The 24,359-nt window shown below is 50.3% G+C and overlaps 2 protein-coding genes across 2 annotated transcripts in view; both read left to right on the top strand.

Moving 5' to 3' along the window:
• Hm13 (histocompatibility minor 13) overlaps positions 1 to 21,807 on the top strand; it is a 39,339-nt gene extending 17,532 nt beyond the window's left edge. The window contains exons 4-12 of the mRNA XM_027421496.2: positions 1,229 to 1,317; positions 3,866 to 3,951; positions 4,043 to 4,168; positions 4,869 to 4,926; positions 6,898 to 6,981; positions 8,876 to 8,912; positions 9,755 to 9,857; positions 16,527 to 16,612; positions 21,391 to 21,807. Of these exons, the coding sequence (XP_027277297.1) occupies positions 1,229 to 1,317; positions 3,866 to 3,951; positions 4,043 to 4,168; positions 4,869 to 4,926; positions 6,898 to 6,981; positions 8,876 to 8,912; positions 9,755 to 9,857; positions 16,527 to 16,612; positions 21,391 to 21,493 (772 nt within the window). The 3' untranslated portion in view covers positions 21,494 to 21,807. The remainder of the gene's footprint in view (positions 1 to 1,228; positions 1,318 to 3,865; positions 3,952 to 4,042; positions 4,169 to 4,868; positions 4,927 to 6,897; positions 6,982 to 8,875; positions 8,913 to 9,754; positions 9,858 to 16,526; positions 16,613 to 21,390) is intronic.
• LOC100757597 (malignant T-cell-amplified sequence 2) lies at positions 1,324 to 3,083 on the top strand. The gene has a single exon (XM_027421498.2). The coding sequence runs from the start codon at positions 2,487 to 2,489 to the stop codon at positions 3,030 to 3,032; it is 546 nt and encodes a 181-aa protein (XP_027277299.1). The 5' UTR covers positions 1,324 to 2,486; the 3' UTR covers positions 3,033 to 3,083.
• Positions 21,808 to 24,359: the final 2,552 nt, after the last annotated feature.

Raw genomic sequence — 24,359 nt, 5'->3', positions numbered from 1 at the left:
CAGCCATCCTGGCTGCTCCTGCCTTCCGTCTCTTGAGAGCACTTCCATGAATGCCCACTCCAGATTCCAGCCCTGTACCTGCTGCCACCTCTCTCTACCTATGGTGCCATTCATCATCCATCAGTCACATCACACAGCCCCAGGCTGCAAGGAATCAGTTGTTTGACAAGTGGGGAAACAGCCCAGAGATAGTTCTTAAATTCATATTCTCCAAGCCACCAGAGGTTTTTTTGTTTTGTTTTTGTTTTGTTTTGTTTGTTTTGTTTTGTTTGTTTTGTTTTTTTGTTTAACAAAAAAACAAAACTCTCATCCTTGCCTTATCCATTGTGACCTAAATGTTTCCAGGCCTACCTTGCTGTACTTCCTAGTTGGGAAACCATTCTGGGATGTCTTCTATGACCTTTGTTCACAGTTCTGAAACATCCCTACTACAAGCCAGCACTGAACTGAACATCTTTCCTGCCTCATTTTCTCTTCACACACACCTCTTTGATCTAGATAGGCCATATGCTTATCCTAACACACAGGTAAGGAGACCGAAGCCTGGGGAGGCTGCCACTAATGTGGTCCCCACAGGACTGTGGGGACTAGTAACCACTCCACAATACTGTCATACCCATGACCAAGAGGCCTTGGTGTGCTAATCTTGCTCTAAAATAGTCTGGGAAAGAACATCTCTGTTCCCTGTCTGGCCAGAAGGTGGAGCATGCTAGGTAACAATATTTTTAAAGCTAGGATGGCCCTAAGCAACAAAGACCTCATAGTAGGCTTGAAAATGGGGGATATTACACCTGGGGACTATGGTTCATCTGGCCGGTGAATTTCAACTACATTTGTGAAAGCCCAGTTCTTGGTCAGATTAGTAGAATGGGACTTGTTAAGAGTCTGGTAGAAGGCAGATGGGCCAGACTTGGGAATTCTGACTTACCCCAAGTTTTTCATACCAAGTCCGCCTGTGTTTACTTTGCCAATAAGCAAAACAAGTCACTAAGAGTTCAGAAACCTCAGTTTGAATCTCAGCTCAGATTCTGGCTCCCTGTGTGACCCTGGTCAAATCATCCTCTAATAGACTCCAAATCTATAGAGTGGGAACAATAGTATGTATCTACCAGGGCACTTATAAAAGGTGCCTGGCGGTTACAGCCATAAGTGGGTATTAGTGGGGACTGTTAAGAGCTGTGCTTGCCCATGGGGGCAGTTTGCCGACCTGCTTTGTCTTTCTTTCCAGCCCCTTCATGAATAAGTTTTTTCCAGCCAACTTCCCAAATCGCCAGTATCAGCTGCTCTTCACACAGGGCTCTGGGGAAAACAAGGAAGGTCAGTGGTACCCCACCTCCCTCTCTCCCCTTCTTTGTTTCTCTAGTACTGGGTTCTCCAAAGAAACAAGTAATTAAAAAGGAGAATCTCAAATCTCACGGCCCTGGTTCATATCCCAGCTTTGCCACTACCCAGACTTGGGAATCTGGATGAATCCATTATTTCTGTACACTGGGTGTTTTTGTAGGAAGTTTGTTTCCCCCATCTGTAAAACACAAATTATAATCTAGTCCCTTCTTCCGTTAGGAAGTAAATTGTAAGTGGACAGCCTTCAGCACAGTGCCTGGCTCATACGTACACTCAGTAAAAGCTGTAGGAGACAGCTAGCCCTTAGCGAGTCTGTGGAGTGAGTGTTTCCTAAGCTTTGAAGAGTAAAGCTATGCTATGCAGATGTGTCAGTTAGCGTATGGGTTCAAACGTGGTGACAAGAGGAATGACGGCTTGGGACCAATGGAAGATAATTCTCACACACGAGAAGCCTGTGGAATGTATTGTCACTCTCTCCTGGTTGCCAAGCACATTCTGCCTTTTCCCCCAAAACCGTGATGTGACGGTTCGTCTCTGCGTCAAGTACATCGGTGTCAAATAAATGATTGGATTTTTTTTTTAAGGCTAAGCCTGTTTTTTTTTTTAACGACCATCCAAATACCCATCTACGCCAAGTTACCTAATGAGGGACCCCTCGGGGTCCAGGATGGCGCCCACTGCGCAGCCGTAGAGATTACAGGCGAATCCCTATTGGCTGGTAGCGCGGGGCAGTGTTCTCGCGAGAAGCGGCGCGGCGAGGCTCGGCGCATGTCCAGTCCGAACCCGACGCGGCCGTCCATCCGTATACAGGGATACGCTGACGCAAATTCCGGTCCGCACCCCACCCTTTCTGCAATCGGAAGTCCGGAGAAGAGCCGGAAATCCGGGGAACTGCCGGAAATCCGGAGAAGAGCCGTGGGGTGACCACGTAGGGGTCAGAGCAAACGTGGGGGTCAGTGGAACGGAAGTAATCGGATCTTACGCAGCCGTAAAGCGCCTTCGGTCGAACTATCTTCCGGTTAGCGACAACGGACGGCTCGGACGCCGGTGCCATCCTTCCTGTAGACCGCGACTCCGGTTGGACCTTCGGCGATCCACGTTTCGCCTCAGCTCTTCCCTGTCGGCGCCCCTTCACCAAGATCATGTTCAAGAAATTTGACGAGAAGGAGAGCGTGTCCAACTGCATCCAGCTGAAAACCTCCGTTATTAAGGGTATTAAGAGCCAACTGACCGAACAGTTCCCAGGTATCGAGCCGTGGCTTAATCAAATCATGCCTAAGAAAGATCCAGTCAAAATAGTGCGATGCCATGAACACATGGAAATCCTTACAGTCAACGGAGAATTACTGTTTTTCAGGCAGAGAAAAGGACCTTTTTATCCAACGCTAAGATTACTTCACAAATACCCGTTTATCCTGCCACACCAGCAGGTCGACAAAGGAGCCATCAAATTTGTGCTCAGTGGTGCAAATATCATGTGTCCAGGTTTAACATCTCCTGGAGCGAAGCTCTACGCTGCTGCAGTAGATACCATCGTGGCGGTCATGGCAGAAGGGAAAGAGCATGCCCTGTGTGTCGGAGTCATGAAGATGGCTGCAGCAGACATTGAGAAAATCAACAAGGGGATCGGCATTGAAAATATCCATTATCTAAATGACGGGCTGTGGCACATGAAGACATATAAGTGAGCCTTAGATGCAATGCACTTGAGCTAAATATAAATATTGTGTTGTATCTGTGTTTGTGTCTGTATGTGACATCATGAAGACAATGCCTCTGTAGTTATGCTGAATAAATTCAACAGATACATTTAAAAAATGAAAACGGGGTGTTGTAACCATAGGAGAGAGCAGGAATTGGGGGACAAGCAGCAATTTGCTGCACTTTGGAATCACAGAAGTGACCACACTCTGTTATTCGGAAATTTGAAAGCAACCAGCGTAGGTCTGACATCAGGGTCTCTAGCAAGGTGCTCCTAAGGAGCAGCCTTCAAGATTCTCTCTTAACTACTTTCTACATCTCTCTCTCTCTTTCCTTCTTCCTCTGCTTAGAAGGGTTATCAGCAATTCCCTTGATTTCCTGAACTTTCAAACTTGGTAGGAGTGGCATTATTTGGGAACCCACTGTGTTCCATTCCAGGCACTGTGCTGAGGGCATTTAAGAACAGCCTTGTGTACCCTTCACAACAGCTCCCTGAGGAGGTACTGTTGACTTTTGTACAGATAGGGAAACAAACTCTAAGAGGGCACTGCCTTCCCCAGAGTCACCCAGCTTCATGTGGCAGAGCTTGTATCTCCCAACACCCTGCATTGTATCTGGGCCTATGTTCCCCTCCAGAAAATTGGGCATGGCTCCAGTGACCTGTCCCCAGCTAACACCCCTGCCAGTCTGAGGCAGCTAAAGCCAGGCCCCTGGGCCTGCCTGACCATGCTGGCAGCCATGCCCTCCTCCATCCAGGGGCTGACAGGTTGGGGGGATGGCCTCACTCTGGGGAGTGGACTTACCTGGCCTCTCTGCCCAGAGATCATCAACTATGAGTTTGACACTAAGGACCTGGTGTGCCTGGGCCTAAGCAGCGTCGTTGGTGTCTGGTACCTGCTGAGGAAGGTGAGTAGTCAGGGCCTGAGCAGAAGGGGAGGCTGGGGAGACAGGGTAGGATGGGCCACGGCCAGCTGGTCTCACTCCCCCCTTTCCCCAGCACTGGATTGCCAACAACCTGTTTGGCCTGGCCTTCTCCCTTAATGGGGTAGAGCTCCTGCACCTGAACAACGTGAGCACTGGCTGCATCCTGCTTGGCGGACTCTTCATCTATGACATCTTCTGGGTGAGTCAGGCAGGGACGTGCTGTCCAGCTCTCAGGGCCCTCCTCCGCCTCCTAGCTTCCCTGTATCTCTGCCATCTCTGTCCACATGGCAGTCTGATGGAGTTTGTACCCCAGAGCTGGTCTATTTCTTGTCTATCTGTAAATCCAAAGAAAAAGGATGACATCTACCAAGAGCCCAGTAAACCCAGTGCCTTCATACACCCTCAGATGGTCTTTAGGGGGTTACTACTAAATCCTGTGTCTCTAGAGCAAATGAGTTGAGACTCGGGGACATTTGGATAGGAGTGGTGGATGCTGGTAAACGGCCCAGCAAGGACAGAAGTTAGCTGTGCTCTGGCTGCATTTTCACTCTGCTAAGGGCTCTGGGATCTGCCTGACTGTAGCATACGTTCCTTGACTCTGGAAGACCTTTTGTCTTTGAATGAATGCTGTCTAGGGTCTTTGTCTCTTAAGAGGGGTAGAAGCCTGAACAAGCAGGCTGCCTGGCTTGGGCCACTTAGGGTCTTTCTCCGATTCCTTCAGATTTTCTTTTGCCTAGAACCACATGAATGGCCACCTCAACTCTATGTCAGGTCTGCTCTGAGCTCTTCTAGTTCCCTGTTCAACTCTTATACACCTCAAGCCATACCACATCTAGAAGCCCAGGGACAGCCTTTCTTGCCCACCCACCTCCCTTTAGACTCCTGTCTTCTCCTTCCAGGTATTCGGCACCAACGTGATGGTGACTGTGGCCAAGTCTTTTGAGGCACCAATTAAATGTAAGTGACCGCCTCCCACAATCGGGCATCCTCTCTACCCCAGTTGGCTCATCATCCCTGTTGGTGTCAGAACCTCTTTATATTTCCTCTTCATTGACTCATCTGGCTGTATTCTTGAGCTCAGTCCCCCGTCCCCGTCCTCCTGACCCTGGTCTTTGGCTGCTTGGTCATGACGTGTGGTATGAAATTATAGGAATGGGAATAAGCATAGAAGAGAGTTGTTTACCAGCCTATCATAGGGCTTCAGTGGGTGTCCAGAAGTAGAAACCTTCACACTATCATACTCACTGGGTTCCCCTTGTTGCCTGAGTACCAGATGCTCTCTTGTCTGGTTTTGTTTTTTAGAATAACCTTTGTTCATACATGTATTAGGAAACCCAACTTTAGGGGTTGGGGGTGTAGTAGCTCAGGGGTAGAATGCTTGTCTAGCATGTGTGGACCCTGGGGTTCACCTCTGAAAGAAGGGAAAAGAAGATCCATAGCACAGGCATGGGGCACATTCCTGTTGTCCCAATACTTGAGTGGCAGGAGGATTGCAACTTTTAGGCTACATAGCAAGACTGTCCAAAAAAAACAGCAGGATGGCTCAGCTGGCCCATTTCTTGCTGCCAAACGTGACAACCTGAGTTCAATACCTGAGATTCTCATGCTGGAAGGGGAGAACTAATTCCCACAAGTTGTCCTCTGACCTCTACACGGACATTCTGTTGTACATGTACTCCCACACATATAAAAATAAATAAATGCAAATCTTTTGAAAATGAAAAGCCCAAACAGGTTGGTAGTAGTGTACACCTTTAATCCCAGCACTTGGGTGGCAGAGGCAGGTGGATCTCTGAGTTTGAGGCCAGCTTGGTCTACAGAGAGAGTTCTAGGACAGCCAGGGCTACACAGAGAAACCCTGTCTCAAAAACAAAACAAACAAAAAACACAAAACAAAACAAACCCAAGTATCAATGTTGCTAAATAAGGAGAATCTGGATGTTTGTCGAGATGGATTTCGGGTAGCTGAAGCCATCCTGAAACTCACTGTGGCCAGCTGAAGCCATCCTGAAACTCACTGTGGCCAACGGTGGCTTTGAGCCTTTTGTGCTTCCACCTCCGAAGTGCAGGGATCCCTGGGCCTGAATAAAAAAGGGGAAATTTTATCTCAAGCTACTGTAAGCCTGGATAGAACAGCTCAAAGATGGGTTAATGCCCTTCAGTGGAATCACCAAAACCAAGGTTATTTCCGCCCTCCTATCCCATCATTCTCAACATGTTTGTTACCTGTTCTTCAGCTCACCTTTCCATAGTCCCCAGAGGGGAACTGCAATTATAGTTTTGACATGGCACAGAGTAGGGGACCAATTTTTCTTTCTTCGGGAAGAGTGTTTTTGGTTTACCAACCCCCCCCCAAAAAAAAAAAAAAAACCTGGGGAAGCTCCTTTCATGGGTCATTGGCCAAGTCATATGCTATGGAGCTGTAGGCATAGCCAATAGTAAAGAGCTTTTCTACCATGCATGAGGACCTAGGTTCTTTGGCTGAGCTTGGTACCACCTGAGTGTTAATCCAGGTACTTGGCAGGAATGAAAAATCAAGACCAGCCTGGGCTACATAGCTGGAGCATCTCAAAAACAGTCAAAGCAAACAAGCACCCATCCCAAGATAGATGGGAAACCAGATCAGCTTTGAGTCTCAGCCCTGGATGACCCTGAATCACATGGGACCACAAGGCTCTGGGACTGTACCAGGCATTGTAGCTGGGCAGAGGGGGAGGTGACTTTGAGAGGATACTCGGGGATCTGTAGAATCATAGCAGCACTGGCTTGTGGCAGCAAGCAGTTGAGGGTAAAGTCAGCTTAGGGCTTCTTTCTCATGGTTCCATGGCAACACATGTATGTGAGTCACACTTGACGGGGCTGGAGGCTGGCAGCCTGAGTAAACAGGGCCCCTCCGATGCTCCCTCTCACCCCTGCCTCTCCCTGCAGTGGTGTTCCCCCAGGATCTGCTGGAGAAGGGCCTTGAAGCGGACAACTTTGCCATGCTGGGACTTGGAGACATCGTCATTCCAGGTGATTGCTGGGCAGAGGGCTGTGGTGAGGGTGCCGAGGGTTTCACTGTGAGGTGGGTAGGTAGCCTTCCTTACCTGTTGGGAATGGGAAAGATCAGGTGAGGACTTGGCAGATTCCCACTTGATGCATGTTTGTGGTTTTGGTGGTATAGGGCAGCTTTCCCTTAATTTTGGACTTAAACCAAGAAAGAGGAGCCTGTAGGCCCACAGCTTCAGATAAACATGTTCAGAATGGCTTTGAACCTATCTTCTGGCCAACCTGGATTGCTCAGCCAGAACAGGGAGCCCTGCTGATGAGGGAAAAGGCCTGCCTGGCCTCTCTCACTTCAGGAGGGTGAAGAAGCTGCAAGTTTGCATTGTTGTCTGTCTGTGGCCCCTCTCCCTGTCTTCCTGTTGGGGATCTGTCTAGCTCCTACTTCCAACCCTCTGGCAATGGGCAGAGACACCCCATTGGTGGTGGTGGTCGGGGACAGAGTAGATTGTGTTCTCTAGTTCTCTGTTCTTTAGCTTGATGCCTGGCTTGGTGGCCAGAGCTGTTTTTAAAGAAAATATTGAATCCCACCCCCAAGACAAATGCAATGGTTCCCAACCTTCCTAGTGCTGCAACCCAATACAGTTCCTCATGTTGTGGTGACCCCAGACATTAAATTATTTTCTTTGCTGCTTCATAGCTAATTTTGCTATTGCTGTGGATCAGAATGTAAATGTCTGTGTTTTCCAGTGGCCTTAGGCAACCCCTGTAAAAAGGTCTTTCAACGCCAAAGGGGTGGCAACCCACGGGTTGAGAACTGTTGCCTTCTAGAGACCCAAGATGGACTAGCTCGGTCCGTCTCCTTGGTGCATGGTTCTGGGCTTTAGGAGTACACACATCCTCGCTGTATTAGTCCCTCCAGGATCCATATGTGGCTCCAAATCTTCCAGCAGTCACCCAGCCCAGAAAGCATTGTGTTGAAATCCCCTCAGCTGCCAGGAGTTAGTACACTACTAGCAGAGCCCCACCCCTGCTTTATTGGAGAGCTGTTACAAGTGTCAGTCACCAGGGGGCGCTGAGCTCCAAACACTGTAGAAAAGGCAGCTCTGGTCAGCTTTTTCCATCCAACTCTCCTCTCACAGTCGTCACTGAGGATGACTCAGTTCTCTCTTTAAAATTAGCAACATAGGGTGGGGAGTGTAACTATTGGTAGAGGCCTTGCCTAGCATGCACAGTTGTGAACCTGGCTGAAAGGATGTGGTGTGTGCGGAATGCTGAGGTTGAACATGTTGGCTGTCTGAGACTTGGAGTTCTGGGGCCTCTGAAGTGTGGGCCGGGTCCTAAGGGACAGAGTTAGTATTCCTGGGCTCCTGTGGTGCCTCCCGGGGTCTGCTTCTTGCTCCAGCCCTCTACTGCCAACCAGGCAGCAGCTGCAGGGTTCTCTCTAGACCTGTTTAGGTTGTTCTCCTGCCTAGAACTTTTCCAGCGTGTTGTGTTCCTTACTCAGAATATAGACCCAAGCCGACAGTGTGGCAGTCTGTACCATGTGTCCCCTCCTGTAGCCCCTCCAAACATGCCCTCACTCTCCCTGGCCAGTGTCACTTTGAAGAAGCCCTCTTCAGTCTAGATCCCAGTCCACCTTTTATGGCACAAGAAGTCCAGTTTTCAGTTAGAACAAGCCTAAATTTGATTTCCTATTGGAGTCTGTTACAACTGTTGTCATTCTCCCTACCATCTTGTGCCTTGGCTGAGCTCTGAGAACTGTAGCTTTGCATGATCCTACCCTGTGCCTGATGAGTGGGAAACAGTAGGCGGCCTATTGTGTCATAGTATGGTGCTGAGGTAGGGGACAACCCACTTCCTCTCCCCATGCCCGACCCTCACCCCCATCCCTGGACTTCTAACCTTGCCTTTTCCCCTTCAGGGATCTTCATTGCCTTGCTGCTTCGTTTTGACATCAGGTAAGCAAGGGAGGGCGTGGCCTGGCCTGGGGATCTCCCAACACTCCCCAGCTTTCAGGAGCCCAGAGAAGGTATCTCCACCCACACATCCAGAGAAATTCTCATTTCACCTGCATTCTGAAGTTTTAAGTGGTTTGTTTTTGCTTTTGATTTTGTTGTTGTCGTTGTTGTTGTTGTTGTTGTTAAGTCCTTTTAGTTGAGATTGGTGCTTGTAGCTCTATGCCCTTGGTGGCCATTCTGATCTCAGGAGCTTCAAGCTCACATCCATGGTGGTAAACAAGCGTTCCCACTCGGGTCTGCTGAGTCCTGAGCATAGGCTGACCTCAGTGGCTTTGGGGAAAGCCAGCTGCAGCCATCATTTCTCAATCTAGCTGGTCCCTGTGCTCTTTCTCCTCAGACTTATTTCAGGCTATTGTAGAAACTAAACATACAGCTGGACTGGAACATGAAGGAACACTTGCCAAGCATGCACAGGGCCAGACTTGGTCTCCAGCTAGGCTTTGCCCCAATCTTACATTCTGTGGGGATAACCTAGAACCTGGATTTTCACAGCCCACCCCCTCGCCCCAAGAGATGTTTATGCTGGCTAAATCTTACTGCTGGCAGTTCTAGATTATATTTGTTGTTTACAAATGGGCTTATGGCTTTCCCATTTTGCAAAGGTATGAGCTGAGCATGAAAAAAGAAAGGTAACTTGCCTATAAAGAGACTTTACTCAGGGAAGTACAGTACATGGTCCTCCAGGCTCCCAGCCGAGAGCTCTCCCCCACACACATAACAACTGCAGGGTTCCCCAGAGAGGGTGTTACTGTTCTAACCTCTTCCTTCTACCTTCCTTGAAGCTTGAAGAAGAACACCCACACCTACTTCTACACCAGCTTCGCTGCCTACATCTTCGGCCTGGGCCTCACCATCTTCATCATGCACATCTTCAAGCATGCCCAGGTGAGCAAGCATGCCCTTGGTGCATCCAGAGTGCATCCCTAACAGTAACAGACCTCACAGAGAGCTGCTCTGTCACCTGCACAAGCAGCCCAGAGGTGGGCACCCTGCAGTGCTAGCCAAACAGTCTTGGTTTTGGTTGTTGTTGACTTGTGGGAATGTGGCAGGCAGCTGCTGCTCCAGGCCAAAGGTTTGTTCAGCGCGCCGCTATCTTCATTAGAAAAGCAGACATTTTGCCAGAGCTCTCTACCTTGTTTCTTCCTGTATCCCAAAAGCTAGGTAGTATGGCACATGGCCATTCTAGCTGCAGAAGAGGCTGGGAAAGAGAAGATGGCTTCTCAGGCGAGCTGGCATGGTCGAACAAAAAGCAGAATCGAGTGAGAGTTAGGTGTTTCAGCCAAGTGCCAGCTAGCTACACCAGCCCTAGGAAAGCCAAGGCTCTGCCACCTCCTCCCACAAAGGTGGGCTCCAGTTCTAAGCCACCACAGTGAACTGTACCAGGCTTTTTCTTTTGGGCCACCAACCAGCTCCCAAGTCGTGACAGCCGAGACTTACTAGTTTTGAATGCTCCATCTAGCTTAAGCACGCTTCTGGCTAGCTCTCTTTAAACCTGTTTCTCTTTATCTACCTTTTTCCTTGGGGCTTTTTACCTTTCTTACTTCTGTATATCTTTCACTGCTTCTCTGCCTGACAGGCTGGCATCGGCCTAGCTTCTTGCTCTTGACATGTCCCTAGTTCTCTCCTCCTCTCCTTTTGAGCCTGGATTGCTCCTCCTATTCATTCTCTCTCCCCACCAGCCCCGCCTATTCTTTCTCCTGCCTAGCTATTGGCTATTCAACTTTTTATTAGACCGAAATCAAGTGCCTTAGGCAGGCAAGGTGAAACAAGTGCAACATACCTTTACATAATTAAACACATCCTTACATTGTTAAACAAATGCAGTGTAAACAAATGTAACCCACCTTCACACAGTTAAAGTAGTATTCTGTAACAGTGAACAGCACATCTCAGATCTCAATGGCCTGGAGAGGAAAGGCCAGTAGGGTCTGAGCAGGCAGGATTGCCTCCTCTCTTGTCTAACGAACGCATGCCCAGCCCTGTGCTCATGAGGTCTCAGAGAGCACATGAGGAAGCTGGAACTGAGGACCACCCAGTGAGTGAGTGTAGAGCTCGGATTTGGCCTGGGACGCTGCAGGAACAGTATGTGATGCAGAGGCCAAGGAAGCCCCAGTGAGAATCTGATCTGGTAGAGTCCTCTCTGGGACTCAGGCCAGGTCCCGCAAGTAACTCACATACTTAAATTTCCTCATTTCATTAATAAAAACAGAAAAGGGAGTAGCTTAGGATGGGGCAAATCCATGTACGTACTCAGAGCTACAACTGGTTAATTCATACACCCCCACCCCTGCACCGCACACCCCAAGCCACCCCACCCCCACCCACCCCCGCCCAGTACCCAGGCACAGCATTGCTTTCTGTGAGTTTAATTATCCACAGCCCAAAAATATTGAAACTTTGAGGCTCCAGTTTTAAATGCCATGCATTCTGAATGGCAAGATTAACTCTTGCTGCCCACATAAACCACGCCTTGATCCAGCCTATCACACTGCACACCGCTCACCATTAGAGACGAAATAAAGCATTCACTGACAGCATGCCATACTGTACAGTTTTGAGATGCTCTGCAAATAGGGGGAGGCTACTGCATTGTTCCTCTTCACTCCTCCCCTCCTCAAAGCTCTGTCACGTGGGAGCTGCCTTTGAATTCATCACAAGATCAGACTGTTGATCACTGTGCTGGTGCTAAACCTTCCACAAAGATCCAAGGGTGTGGCTCCTAAGCAGAGAAACCCAGAGTGGTCACAAAGCCTTCTCATCTGTTCAGTTATGTTTGGCACAGCTTCTGATGTGCCTGTGGAGCATGACATGTGCTTGGTGAGAGGATTACAGAGTGCCAGATCATGAACAAGCTTAGAGGCCTTTTCAAGGCCTGTACTGTAGCTCCCAACCCTATGTTGGAGTAGGCCACAGCCATTGTCCTGGCAACCACCAGGGGGCAGACTTGCCTTCCCAGCTGGAGGCAGAAGAGAGCCTTGCTCTCTCTGCAAGGTGCTGTCCTCCCCATTGTGGAGAGACTGCAGACCTAGAAAGACAGACTTCCCAGGTAATCCAGCTAGCCAGGCTGTGCCTGGGCCTATGCTGCTCCTGGCCCTGATTCATCCAGATCCCTGAAAGTCCCTGAAGAGGGGATCCAGTTCATAGGAAAAGGAAAAGCCTGTTAAGTGAGGTTGCCTTCTCTAAAAAGACACAGGAAGTCCCCATGGCAGCATTGTTCTAGGTTGAGGTCCCCTGTGTGGCCTTTAGTATACTTAGCCTTTTAAAAAACCTTCCCAGCCAGACATGGTGCACATGCCTATGATTGCAGCTCTTAGGAGGTAGAAGTGGGAGAAACAGAAGTTCAAAACCATCCTCAGCTACACAGCTACTTCCCATGAGCCTGGGTTGCATGTATGAGAAGCTGTCTCAAAAGCTGGCCCTAGCTCACTGCCCTGAGCAGTACAGCTCTCTTTCTCCATCACATTCTCATTGAAGATTTTTCCAGGTTCCTTGAGAGGAAGGAAAAGAGGGCAGGCTTGTGTCCCTCTGATACTAGCAAACTTGCTGTCTCTTAAAAGCTCCCCTGGAAGTCCTACATCCTGCCCAAGACTGCCTTGGGCAAGAGAATGCACTGGGCTGGCTACACAGGAGGACTCTCGCTCCAAATCCTGAGCCCTTCTCTGTCCTCAGATCCCCAGTTTGTTTGTCTATCTGTTACCTTACAATTACTGTGTGGAAGAGGGTTGGCTTTTTATATGTGGGAGTAGGGGCCTGCAGAAGCCAGCAAAGGGTATCAGATTCCCTGGAGCTGGAGCTAAAGACCTTTGGGAGCCAACAGAACTTGGGTCTTTTACAAGAGTAGTGTGCATTCTTCACCACTGAGCCATCCCGCCACTGTTGCTGGAGTTTTCTGTTCTGCCAGGTCCTGCCATCACTCCACCCTCCACAAATTAAATTTTAACGTTAAGTTTAAGCTTCCATTCCTGCTTCTCATATTCTTACTTTTTGGGGGCCTGTGTTGGTTAGTTGGATTTGGTTGGTGGTTGTTTGAGGCAGGGTCTCATTGAATATCCTTGGCTGGCCTGGAACTCTCTGTAGACAGGGTAGCCTATAATTCATAGAGGTCACCTGCCTCTACCTCCCTAATGCTGGGATTAAAGGTGTGTACCACCACACCCAGCCTGGTTTTGGGTGTATGTTTGGTTGGTCGGTTGGTGGTTGGTTTCTGTTTGTTTTGTTTTGAGGCAAGTTCTCCTTGTGTAGCTTGGTTAACTTCAAACTCCCAGTAGTTTCCTTGCCTTCGTCTCCATATAGTGCTAGAATTATAAGTGTGCACAATGCCCAACTTTCTCTTTCTACTTCAGGATATTTCATTATTTTTCTAGCTGCCCTATTTGCCCCACCTGTGACAGTGGTGGGACTGTTGTGTGAGCACTCTACCACTGAGCTAAACCGCTGCCCATTTTCCTAGTTTTGTGACCTGAAAGCTTTTGTTGTTGTTGTGTTTTGTTTCAAGACAGGATTGTTCTGTGTAACAGCTCTGGCTGTCCTGGAACTCATTTTGTTAAAACCAGGCTGGCCTTGAACTCACAGAGTCTACCTACCTCTGCCTCCCAAGTGTTGGGGTTTTTGATCCTGGAGACCTGAAAGCCTTTAAACCATTTCACAGGGGTCTTGTTTCCCTTGAGTTGACATAAGGCTTAGGACTTACAATACCTCTGGCTGCTTCTCACAACTTGGGGCATGGACCTAAAAAACCCACAGCAAGATCCCAGTACCAGTGAAAGAATAAATGCACAGCTCCCCCAGGGCCCATCTCAGCTTGGCCTCGCACGCCTTCTTGTGACCTTGGGCAAGTCAGTCCCCTTCTGAGCCTCAGGAACATCGTCTGTAGAACTTCAGTCTGGATACTATTACTAGATTCTAGGGTAATCTATATAAAGTAATGTGGCTAACCGCCCACGCAGACCAGTACCAAGAAATGGTCTCTTGAAGCTCAGCCTCAGATGCAGGGGGAAGATCCTGTTGTTGTTGGGCCCCAGGCTGGTTTTGTACTGAGAATGGTGTCTCTTTACTCTCATCCCATTCGTCTCCAAGACCCCTCTCTCTCTCTCTCTCTCTCTCTCTCTCTCTCTCTCTCTCTTTTCTAGAGCTGCCAACAGAACTTTATTCATAGAAACTGTGCGGGCTGCAAGCCCCGAGGCCTAGCCCCTTGTTTGGACCCAAAGAAATGTGCAGAATGCCCTCCCCAATGCCAAAGAGAGAGACCAGGAGGAATGACATGTTCTATGCCAAATGGGGCGTGAGCAGAAATCTAGTTATTCCTTCTGAGGCTCCTCCTGGAGCTGGGGTGCCTGAGAGTAAATGGTCCCAAAGCCAGGTTTGGCTGCACTCCTGTGCCCAGGGATAAACTCCTGACGCCAGGTTCTGGGTCAAGTTGGGAGTCTTTGTTTGGTTTTCTTTTTCTTTTTTTTTTTTTTTTCTTTTTTTTAGATTTATTTATTTATTATGTATACAGTGTTCTGTCTGCATGTATGCTTGCAGGCCAGAAGAGGACACCAGATTTCATTACAGATGGTTGTGAGCCACCATGTGGTTGCTGGGAATTGAACTCAGGACCTCTGGAAGAGCAGCCAGTGCTCTTAACCTCTGAGCCATCTCTCCAGCCCAAGTTGGGAGTCTTTAAAAGACAATGACAGGCAGAAGTGGCTCTAAGGGCACCTACGGGATTCTACTCCCAGACCCACTAGGGTCTGGCTGAGCATAAATATTCAAGATCATTCCAAAAAAGAAAAAAAAATTGAAAAATTAAGATCGATCCAAGGCCCATGAGTTGCCAAAATCCTCACATGACATGGTGTGGTGTGGCCTAGGGAGAAAGGATCAAAAACCCCAACAGAAAAGCCAGAAGCAATGACGGTATCTAGATGGGACCTGGGCAGACTGAGGAAGAGCCCACCGTAGTCTCAGGGCCCTTGCATAGTGACATACTCACCATCCTCAACATAACAAGGTTCAGAGAAACTGTTACCCTGCCCCACCCAGATTGGAGTCTTCCAGAATAGTCCAGCCGCGTGTCCTGGATATATGGCTTGAGGCTTGACAGAGTCGCCGTCATGTTGGGGCAAAGGAGACCCAGGTCCAAACCCAGAGGCAAAATGTTGATGTTGTCCCAGTGTGTGGAGCAGAGAGTGGGCAGGCAGGGAGGGAGTTACCAGAGGTAGACATTGAGGGTCTGCAGGATGCCTCGGCAGCAGAGGGGGCAGTTGCGGTGGTAGACAGGGTGGCGCGTGAGGATCTTGGTGCAGGCCTGGCATAGGCACAGGTGCCGGCAGGGCAGAAGCAGGATGGTCTTGCTCTGGTCCTGGCAAATGACACACTTCTTCCACTCCTCTTGCTTCTTCAGCAACTTCCATGGGTCTTGCCCAGCTGTAGGCTCATCTTCATTGAGTCTCTCTCGGCCTCTAGCAGGGGCTGCTCTGCTGGGCCTAGCGTCGTCCTCTTCTGCTTCAGGAAGAGTCTCTTGTCCCTGGATCCTGGCTGAGATCCAAGACCTCTCTTAACAAACATGGCAAAGAAGCCACCAGTGTATGTCCTTGCCTGCCCCACCCCCCAGGGCCCTCTGGAATGCCAGGCATACAGACTGAACAAGGCAGCAGGCACTTGCTATACAAGCCCACAACCCAGCAGGGGATAGAGATCCCATTCTGTCTAGGATGATCACTTCCACACTGCCAGGGACCCAGTGCCACGTAAGTGAAGGCTTCTCCACAGAGCTGAGGGCTGAGGAAGGAGGACCAGCCTAGGCAGCTGAAAACTGCACCGGGGCCATGGCAGAGTAAGGTAGGTGGGATGAGGTTGGAGGAGACGATGGCAAGAGTCACATCTGTGGTGCCTCTAGGCTACTGGCAGCATGGGTGGCTTTAGAGTATCCAACAGTGGTGTGGTGTTCAGCTGTCAGAGGAAATGAGCCAGGAATGACCTCAGGGCCTAGTATGTGGGTCTTCTGTCCTCAGCTTAATTCTTAGGACTGAGACCTAGGCTGCCTTCCCCAACCCCACCCCCTTGGGCCTTTCTCTGCCCAAAGAGGGTGGGCACAGCCATGGAGGCGAGCTGGAACCACCAGGAAAATCCTCAAGCATCAGGGACAGTCTTCCTTTTCTCCCAGCCCAGCTTGCTCAGGAGACCTAGCACACAGACTTGGGCGTGGGGGAAGTGGAGGACAGAGCACGTGAGAATGAAAGCCAGTGACCAGGAATCCATTAGCACCGGGTGCAGCTAACGGTCATGTATGCTACTGTCCCTGTCACCGCCATCATTACAGTGTCTCCTGAGCATTCCCAGAATGCAAGGCTGTGCTGCAGCCTCAGCTGCAGGCTTCCAGGAAGAAAGCCAGCCTGCAAAGTAGCAGCATTGAGCTGCTGTCTGTGATTCAGACATTGCCAGGCAGGTTCCTGAGGAGCCCTCCACTATTTCCCACCGTGCATGCTTTCCATCTCAGGGTCTGAGCTATCCCTCAGTCAAGTCGAGGAGAGAGTTGGGTGCCTTGCCTCACGAGCCTTTGTCTTCTCCTAGCCGGCTCTCCTGTACCTGGTCCCTGCCTGCATCGGATTTCCTGTCCTGGTGGCCCTGGTCAAGGGCGAAGTGGCGGAGATGTTCAGGTAAGGCGGGGTGGGGCAGACAGGCAGACAGGCAGACAGGCCCCAGCACGCCTGCATAGCCTGTCACACGAGCGTTGTCTCCAAGGGGGACTAGCTGCCTGGCCTATGGTCACCGGGGCAGCCCATACCACTGTGTCTTAAAGGAATGGCTAGCCACTGTCCGGGGCCTTGGATCACAAGCTAGCTCTGCCAAGGTGGCTGGAGGCGTGTCGTTTCCCCCAGCATCAGTTTGGATGTAATAGGACAAGGATATACCCTTCAGCAAGAAGCCATGCGTCCATCCCTGTCCCATGCCTCTGCAGCCATAACCTACAGCTTGCTTTCTGATACACAGTCCCCTTCCCCTGTGACTGCTCTCTCATCTGCCACACTTTGTACACTGCCCCATCCCTACCCCAGGGCCTGCATGACTCCTAGCAGGTGTCTACTACCAGGCGCATCTACCCTGCCTGCCAAAGACCTAGAAATAGCTGCCAACTACTATTAAAGCTGCCCACTCAGGGGCCTTCACCCAACTCCACCTGCTTGGCCTTAAGTTGTCCCCCAAGTGCCTGCCAGTGCACCTGGATACCTCAGGGCAGCTGGTGACTCACCCCTTCCCCATGCTTGCCCTGCCTGGAATCCCCAGCTCCTGGCCTACCAGTTGGAAGCCTGCCCACCCCCATCTTCTGGCATGGCAGCTGATCCTTGAGGTCAGCACTTAGCATCCCTCCCTCTGAGCATCCACGCTTGGAGAGACTTCTGAGCCAGTCCCCTGTATCCTCAGAGCTTGAGCTCTGAGCCCCAGCTAGGGCAGACAGTGCCTCCTTCCCCACACTGGGCCCAGTTTCTCTAAATGCTCTTCTCTGTAAGCCCCACCCTACCCAGAAGGTCCTTGGAAAAGCAAGAGAGCATGTAATCTTTCTCTACTCTGTCCTGGTCTTTTGCTTTTTTCTCTTTCACTGACACTCCTTTTGAAAAATTCATTCACTGATTCGTTCTTGAATGGATTGCACATTTACATGGTTTTAAATTCCATTGCTGGGGCTAAAGAGATGACTCAGCAGTTAATGCCTGCTGCTCTCCCAGAGGACTCTAGTTCAGTTCCCAGCACCCACATTGGGCAGCTGACAACCATCCCTCCAGGGGTACCTGAAGCCTCCATGGGTACCTATACTCAGTGCATGTACTCAAATGTACACATGTTCTTTCTCTCTCTCTCTCTCTCTCTCTCTCTCTCTCACACACACACACACACACAGACACAGACACACACACAGACACACACACACACACACACACACACACACACACACACACACACGCCAACTCCCATAAGTTGTCCGCTGACCTCACAGGCGCCATGATACACACAAATAATGTATTTGTCTCTGTTGCTATGAAGAGACACCATGACCAAGGCAACTCTTATGGAAGAAAGCTTTTAACTGAGGGCTTGTTTACAGTTTCAGAGGGTTATCTTCATGACAGGGAGCGTGGTAGCATGTATGATGCTAGAGCAGGAGCTGAGAGCTACATCCTGGTCTGTAGTCTGAGAGAGTGACACTGGGTCAGCGTGGACTTTTGAAACCTCAAGGCCCACCCCCAGTGACATACTTCCTCCAACAAGGCCACTCCTCCTAATCCTTTTCAAATAGTACCACTCCCTGATGACCAAGCATTCATATATATGAGCCTATGGGAGCCATTCTTACTCAAACCACCACAGTATTTTTTAAAACAGACTAGGGAGAGAGCTTGGTCACTAAAGTGCCTGCTACGTAAGAATTAAGACCTGTGTTTGGATACTCAGCACCCAGCTGGGTATAAAAAAAATGATTTTTTTTAAATATTCACAGCTGAGCCTGTGCTTTATTGTGCTACATGTTTTAGTCCGTGTACTTGGGAGACCGAGGCAGAGTATCACTGATTTCAAGACCAGCTTGCATTATGTATGTAGCAAACTCCAGGCCAGCAACCTGGATGGCAGAATAAAACTTTCTTTCAGCCAGGCACACATGCCTGTGGTCCCAGCTATTGGGGAGGCTGAGACAGGAGGATCGCTTGAGTCCAGAAGTTCTGGGCTGTGGTGCATTATGCCAACCAGGTGTCCACACTAAGTTCAGCATCAATACAGTGACCACCCGGTGACCTAAGGAGGGGTGAGCCAGCCCAGGTTGGAAACAAAGCAGGTTAAAACCTTGTTTTAAAAACAAAACCCCAAAAAAAGAAAAGCGTGGAATGGTGGTACATGCCCTTAATCCCATCATGGCTGTATACACCCTTGATCGCAGCATTCAGAGGACAGATGTCGGCAGGCCTGAGCAACATAGTAAGATCCTGTCTCTAAATGAATAAATAAAAATTTAAAAGAGCCAGGCGGTGGTGGTGGTGGTGGTGGTGGCGCACACCTTTAATGCCAGCACTCTGGAGGCAGAGGTGGGCAGATCTGTGAGTTCAAGACCAGCCTGGTCTCCAGAGCAAGTGCCAGGATAGACTCCAAAGCTACACAGAGAAATCCTGTCTAGAAAAAAAAAAATAGTAATAATAATAATTTAAAAGAGAGCTGAGGAGATGGCTCAGCAGGCAAGAGCACTTCTTGCCCTCAGAGAGAATGTGGCTTTGGTTCCCAGTACCATGTGGCAGCTCAACCATCTGTAAACTCTAGTTCCAAAGATACGACACATTCTTCTGCAGGCACTGGGGGCACATTTGGTACACGTGCATAAATGCCAGCAAAACACATACAAAAAAGTGAACATTTTTTCCAGTGGGTGAGATGGCTCACAAGGTAGCATTGCTTCCTGCCAAACCTAAGAACCTGACTTGGATCCCCAGGATCCACAGGGTAGGGACACATCAACTCCCAGAAGTTGTCCTCTGACCTCCTCACAAGCACCATGGCACACACAAATGGTTGGTGTTTTTTAAATAAATTAGGGAGATGGCTCGGGTATTAAAGTGCCTGTTCCGCCGGGCGTTGGTGGCGCACGCCTTTAATCCCAGCACTCGGGAGGCAGAGCAGGTGGATCTCTGTGAGTTCGTGGCCAGCCTGGTCTCCAGAGCGAGTGTCAGGATAGGCTCCAAAGCTACACAGAGAAACCCTGTCTCGAAAAATAAAAAAATAAATAAAAAAAAAAAATAAAGTGCCTGTTCCACAAACATGAAGAGCTGTGTTTGGATACCCAGCTGGGTAGAGTGGAACACATCTGTAACCCTAGCTTTGGGAGGGGACAGACATACAGATCCTTGGAGCTCATTGGACAGCCAATCTTGCCAATGGGTGAGCTGTGGGTTCAATAAGACACCCTGTCTCAAAACCTAAGGTGTTAAATTATAGAGGAAATCATTAGACACACACATACACACACACACACACACACACACACACACACAGCGCAGCTGGGAGAAGGGAGGATATCCTCCTATCCTGGCCTGCTGGTGGCCAGTTCTCCAGCATCTTCTCCGCACTTTAGTGCTTTTCCTGTGTGTGGTGTTTAGAGGGCTAAGGTGCAAACCCAGGACCTCACTTAGGCTAAGCACATGCCCTCATGCTGAGCTACGCCCTGCCGCACTAGTGTGTTGTAAAATAGCGTATGTTAAAGACACTAGTTTGACAGCATGCTCAACCCAGCACACCACACCCTTTTCACTCCTGTCTGCATGGTGCACTTTACAGTGGTGCGTCTTCCCCCAAACAGAGGGAGGCTGCTTTACACACAGTAAAGTGGAAGTGCAAGCCAGGTAACCAAGACAACAGTGCTCTGTGCTCCTTGGGAAGGATATCTCTGTCCTTCCCTCGCCTTCCCCTCTCTGTCTACTTGTTCTGTCTTCTCTATCTGTCTCTTTACACAGCTACGAGTCCTCGGCCATAATCCTGCCTCATACACCGAGGCTCACTCACTTCCCCACAGTCTCGGGCTCCCCTGCCAGCCTGGCCGACTCCATGCAGCAGAAGCTGGCTGGCCCTCGTCGCCGGCGCCCGCAGAATCCCAGCGCCATGTAATGCCCAGCAGGTGCCCACCTGCCTGCTCCCCCCATTGTCCTGGGCCTAAGGTAGGGCAGACGCTCCAGCCCTGGTGTAAACTTAGGGAGTGTCAGCTCTTAGGGAAGGCAGCTCTTCACAGCCACCAGCACTTGCTGTCCTGCCTCAAGGCAGGCAGGTAGCCCAGAACCTTGGGGTGCTCACATGAGATGGTCCTGTGAGACCGAAGTAGACACTGTGACTGCTTGCTTGTGTGTTTGACCCTGAACACACAACCTTCTCTTTAGGGTTTCTTCATTCATCAAGCAAGCAACTGCTGCCCACCTAAACCAGCCAGGAAATAATGCATTATGCTTGAATGGGCACAGTTGCTCAGTCAGCAGAGCCTCTGACAAAAGCCAGTGTGTCCATCCTAGTGAGTAACACTGTGCTAGTTGCCGGAACAGTCCCCACCCAGGGCTGAGCTCTTAACTCTGCCATGTACTCCAGGAGACTGCTGGTCTCCCAGAGTCTCATCTGCACTATTCTCTTGTGCTCTCCAGCAGAAGGTTCAAGAAGTTTAATGTTGATCCACACAACTCCAGGCCCAGCCTTTCCCATTTGTTGCTGCCCTTGCAGCCCTCTGGCAGCATAGGGCACAGAGAAAACCAAGCAGGGTGTCCACGAGGACACACAGAAGGGTGGGATCAGGTACTGGCAGAGGCTAGGCTTGAGATGCAATGACCCTTGTCGTTCCCTGAGGTTGCAAAGAGAGGAGGCAACAAAGACTGTGCCTTCAACCGCCTCCAAATGTGTTCCTTTGTTTTCTGGTCAGTTATGAGGAGTCAAACCCTAAAGATCCAGCAACTGGGACTGAATCCAAAGAGGAGACAACAGAGGTGTCAGCATCGAAGAGACTAGAGAAGAAGGAGAAATGAATCCTCGCTACCTGACCCTTGAGGGCCAGATCAGACAGGCGGAGGATGACCTGTAGGTGACACAGACAGAAGACACCTACAGGAGGCGAAGGTGGCTCCAGGATGGGGAGCGGGCTTCTGCTGCCTGTTTCCCTCTCTCCCTTCTCTGGCTTCCTCTGTTGCTCCTCCTCCCCTGCAGGCAAAGGAAACCCTCTGCTTCTTCTTTCCCCAGGAGCCAGGTGGGAACCGAATGTGGTTTTTAGATTTTTGTATTGTGGACTGACTTTGCTCACATTAAAAACTCATCCCATGGCTGGCGGGCCACTGTTCTCCTGGAGAGGTCTCAGCAACTTTACCTAGTGTCTTGTGCTAAGCTCACTAGGTCTCTGCACGCCCATTCTTGGGTGCCCACCCCATTGCCAAGCCAGAAGAGGGTACCCATGAGTCTTATTCCCCAGCCATCAGTTTTCCTCACCATGCTCTTCCAGACACTTGGGGACAGTGAAGGTGGTGGTCAAATGCTTGCTGTGTCCCACTGGCCTTGATATGAGAATTGAAGAGAGTATCATGGGGCAGCCTAACTCAACAAGGGAACCTGTAACTGTAGACAGACAGCTCTCCCTGGGCTTGCTGTCCATCTGGCTGGAGATCAAAGCTCCAACTTTTCCATTCTGCCCATTCCTGAGCTTCAGAGAACCTGGGTTGAGAAGGGGTTAGTCCCAGTGACTAGAAGATGCTATCCAGGGTCAGGAGCTAGGGATCCTAAAGCCAGTTTTCCCTCACCTCTGACCTTCAGGAGAGCCCAGAGGACAAGGGGAGGAGCAGCTCAGCTCTGTCTACCTGCCCAGGTGGGAAAGCTGAGACCAGAGAACGGCCATGATCTGAGAGCCTGGCTTCCCAACCCATGACTTTCCCCATACGGGGTTCAGTTTTAATGGCTAAACGTAACAGATTGGAAGTGGCCTGAGCCTGGAAGTGAGAATACAGGGGTTGAGTCTTCCCTGGATTCAGATGTGGGCCAATGTGTGCTGATACAGGATGCTACTTCGCGCTTAAGGTCCTAAGCTATGTGTGTTGTTGTTAGCCTCACTGTACAGATGAGGAAATGGGGCGGCTCTCCCTCAGACATGAGTATGACCCCAAGCAGTTGACTCCTGCTCAACATACTAAAGCACTATGCTGTTCTTCAGACGTTCTAGAACCAAGTCACTGAGGCTGGCAGGCAGGCTGGGCCCCTCTGAGTCAGCCACCCAACTTCTCTGGGTCTAAAATTCTATGGAGAGGAAAGCCTCAAGGGCTCCTCTAGCCAGGGGGTCTTCTCGGATCTCCACAGGCTTGTACTGCCTTCAGGGGGAGGCCGTGTGGTCCTGGAACAAAGCCCCTCTGAGGGTGGCAGATGGGGCAGGCAGCCCAGGCACACAGCGTGGTTGGCTTCTACAGCCCACAGCCCACAAAGGCCTTATTGAGTCACTGCCGACCCCCAGCAGAGGCTGAGGTGGCAGTGGCGCCAGGCGCCTGCCACCTAATGACCGTCCTGGCCCTGCCAGATGTTCCACAGACCTTGCAGCACCGATCAGGGCCTGCCTGGCCAGCCAGCCACAGAGGCCACTCCAGCTCCAATTAACCAGCTTCAGCTGAGCAAACAGCGGGCAGCGGGGCCCAGCCTGGGCGGTAGGCCCGGCCGGCAGAGCCTCTGAGTCTAGACTCCAGATGTGAACCGCCACCGCCTGAGCCCCATGGAAAAATGGCACCAGGCCGGGTACGCATTGGTCTTGCACACTAGGAGGCGGGGTGGGTGGTTGGTTAGAGCCTCCAGTGGGCTTGGTGCCAGGCTCACCCTGGGGTGGGGGTGGATTCTTGGGAAGCTGCTTTCATACCGATTTCCCCTGATTTGTGGTGCCCTCTGTATGCCTTGGCTTCTCCTGGTTGCAGCAGGAGGAGGCTGTAAGGGGTGAGACCATCCCTACAAGAGACCCCAATACTCCATGCTTACCAGGTAAGCATGTGGTCAGCATTGTGCTGGTAGTACTCTAGAAATGCTTGACTATATCCCTGTGTGGTGTATGTATGCCTGTCATCCCAGTACTTGTAGAGGCAGCAAGCTGAGAAAAGCCTGGTCTATGTAGCAAATTCCAGGCCGGCCAGCCTTACATGAGAGACAGACCCTATCAAAAAAACAAAAACAAAAACGAGAAAATCGTGATTGATCGTGCTGGTGAACCACTAATCCCAGCACTTGGAGACGAAGGCTGGATGATCAGTTCAAGGTCCCCCATGGCTACAGAGAGTTCACAGCCTCTTTATGAGAAGGGGGGGAGATTAATTGTAATCCTAGATGGCCCCTGCCATCATTACAGATAAGGAAACTGAGGCAGTGAGCCCATTAGTGGGGGGGGAGGGGCATTTGAACCCTGTGTCTGACTTCTAAACTCACTTTCAACCGCTGCAGTAGATTCCTATTTTGTTTTGTTTTGTTGTTGTTGTTGTTTTTAACTTAGGGACAGCATAGGGGTGTGGGGACAGGGAGAAGATGAAAACGTCAAAGGTTTCCCAAGACTGGCTTCCAAGATGGATGGCGGTGTCCTGACATCTGGCCCCTATCCTTAGCTAAAGGGTGAGAGCTTCCTTCCAGGACAAGTTCCCCTTATGGGAAGTCCAGAGCCCAGCTGATTCCATGCAGCATGTCAGACACTAGCTAAGAGACTGAGGGTGTAGCAAGGAACACAAATGGTGGCTCTCCAGAGCTGATACCCTGCAAGACGACATTCCAGCGGAGAGACTGGCTTAAATAGTGGATATGTCAAGGCGAGCACCACAGGAGAAGGGCCTATGCCGTCCAGCTGTCCTTGCAAAATTAAGTACCACTGCCCCACCCCGGGGGTGGGGA

Source organism: Cricetulus griseus, chromosome 6 (assembly GCF_003668045.3).
Source record: "Cricetulus griseus strain 17A/GY chromosome 6, alternate assembly CriGri-PICRH-1.0, whole genome shotgun sequence".
NCBI classification, from domain to species: Eukaryota; Metazoa; Chordata; class Mammalia; order Rodentia; family Cricetidae; genus Cricetulus; species Cricetulus griseus.
The sequence above is the reverse complement of the archived record's forward strand: the minus strand, read 5'-3'. Positions and strand labels throughout refer to the sequence as shown.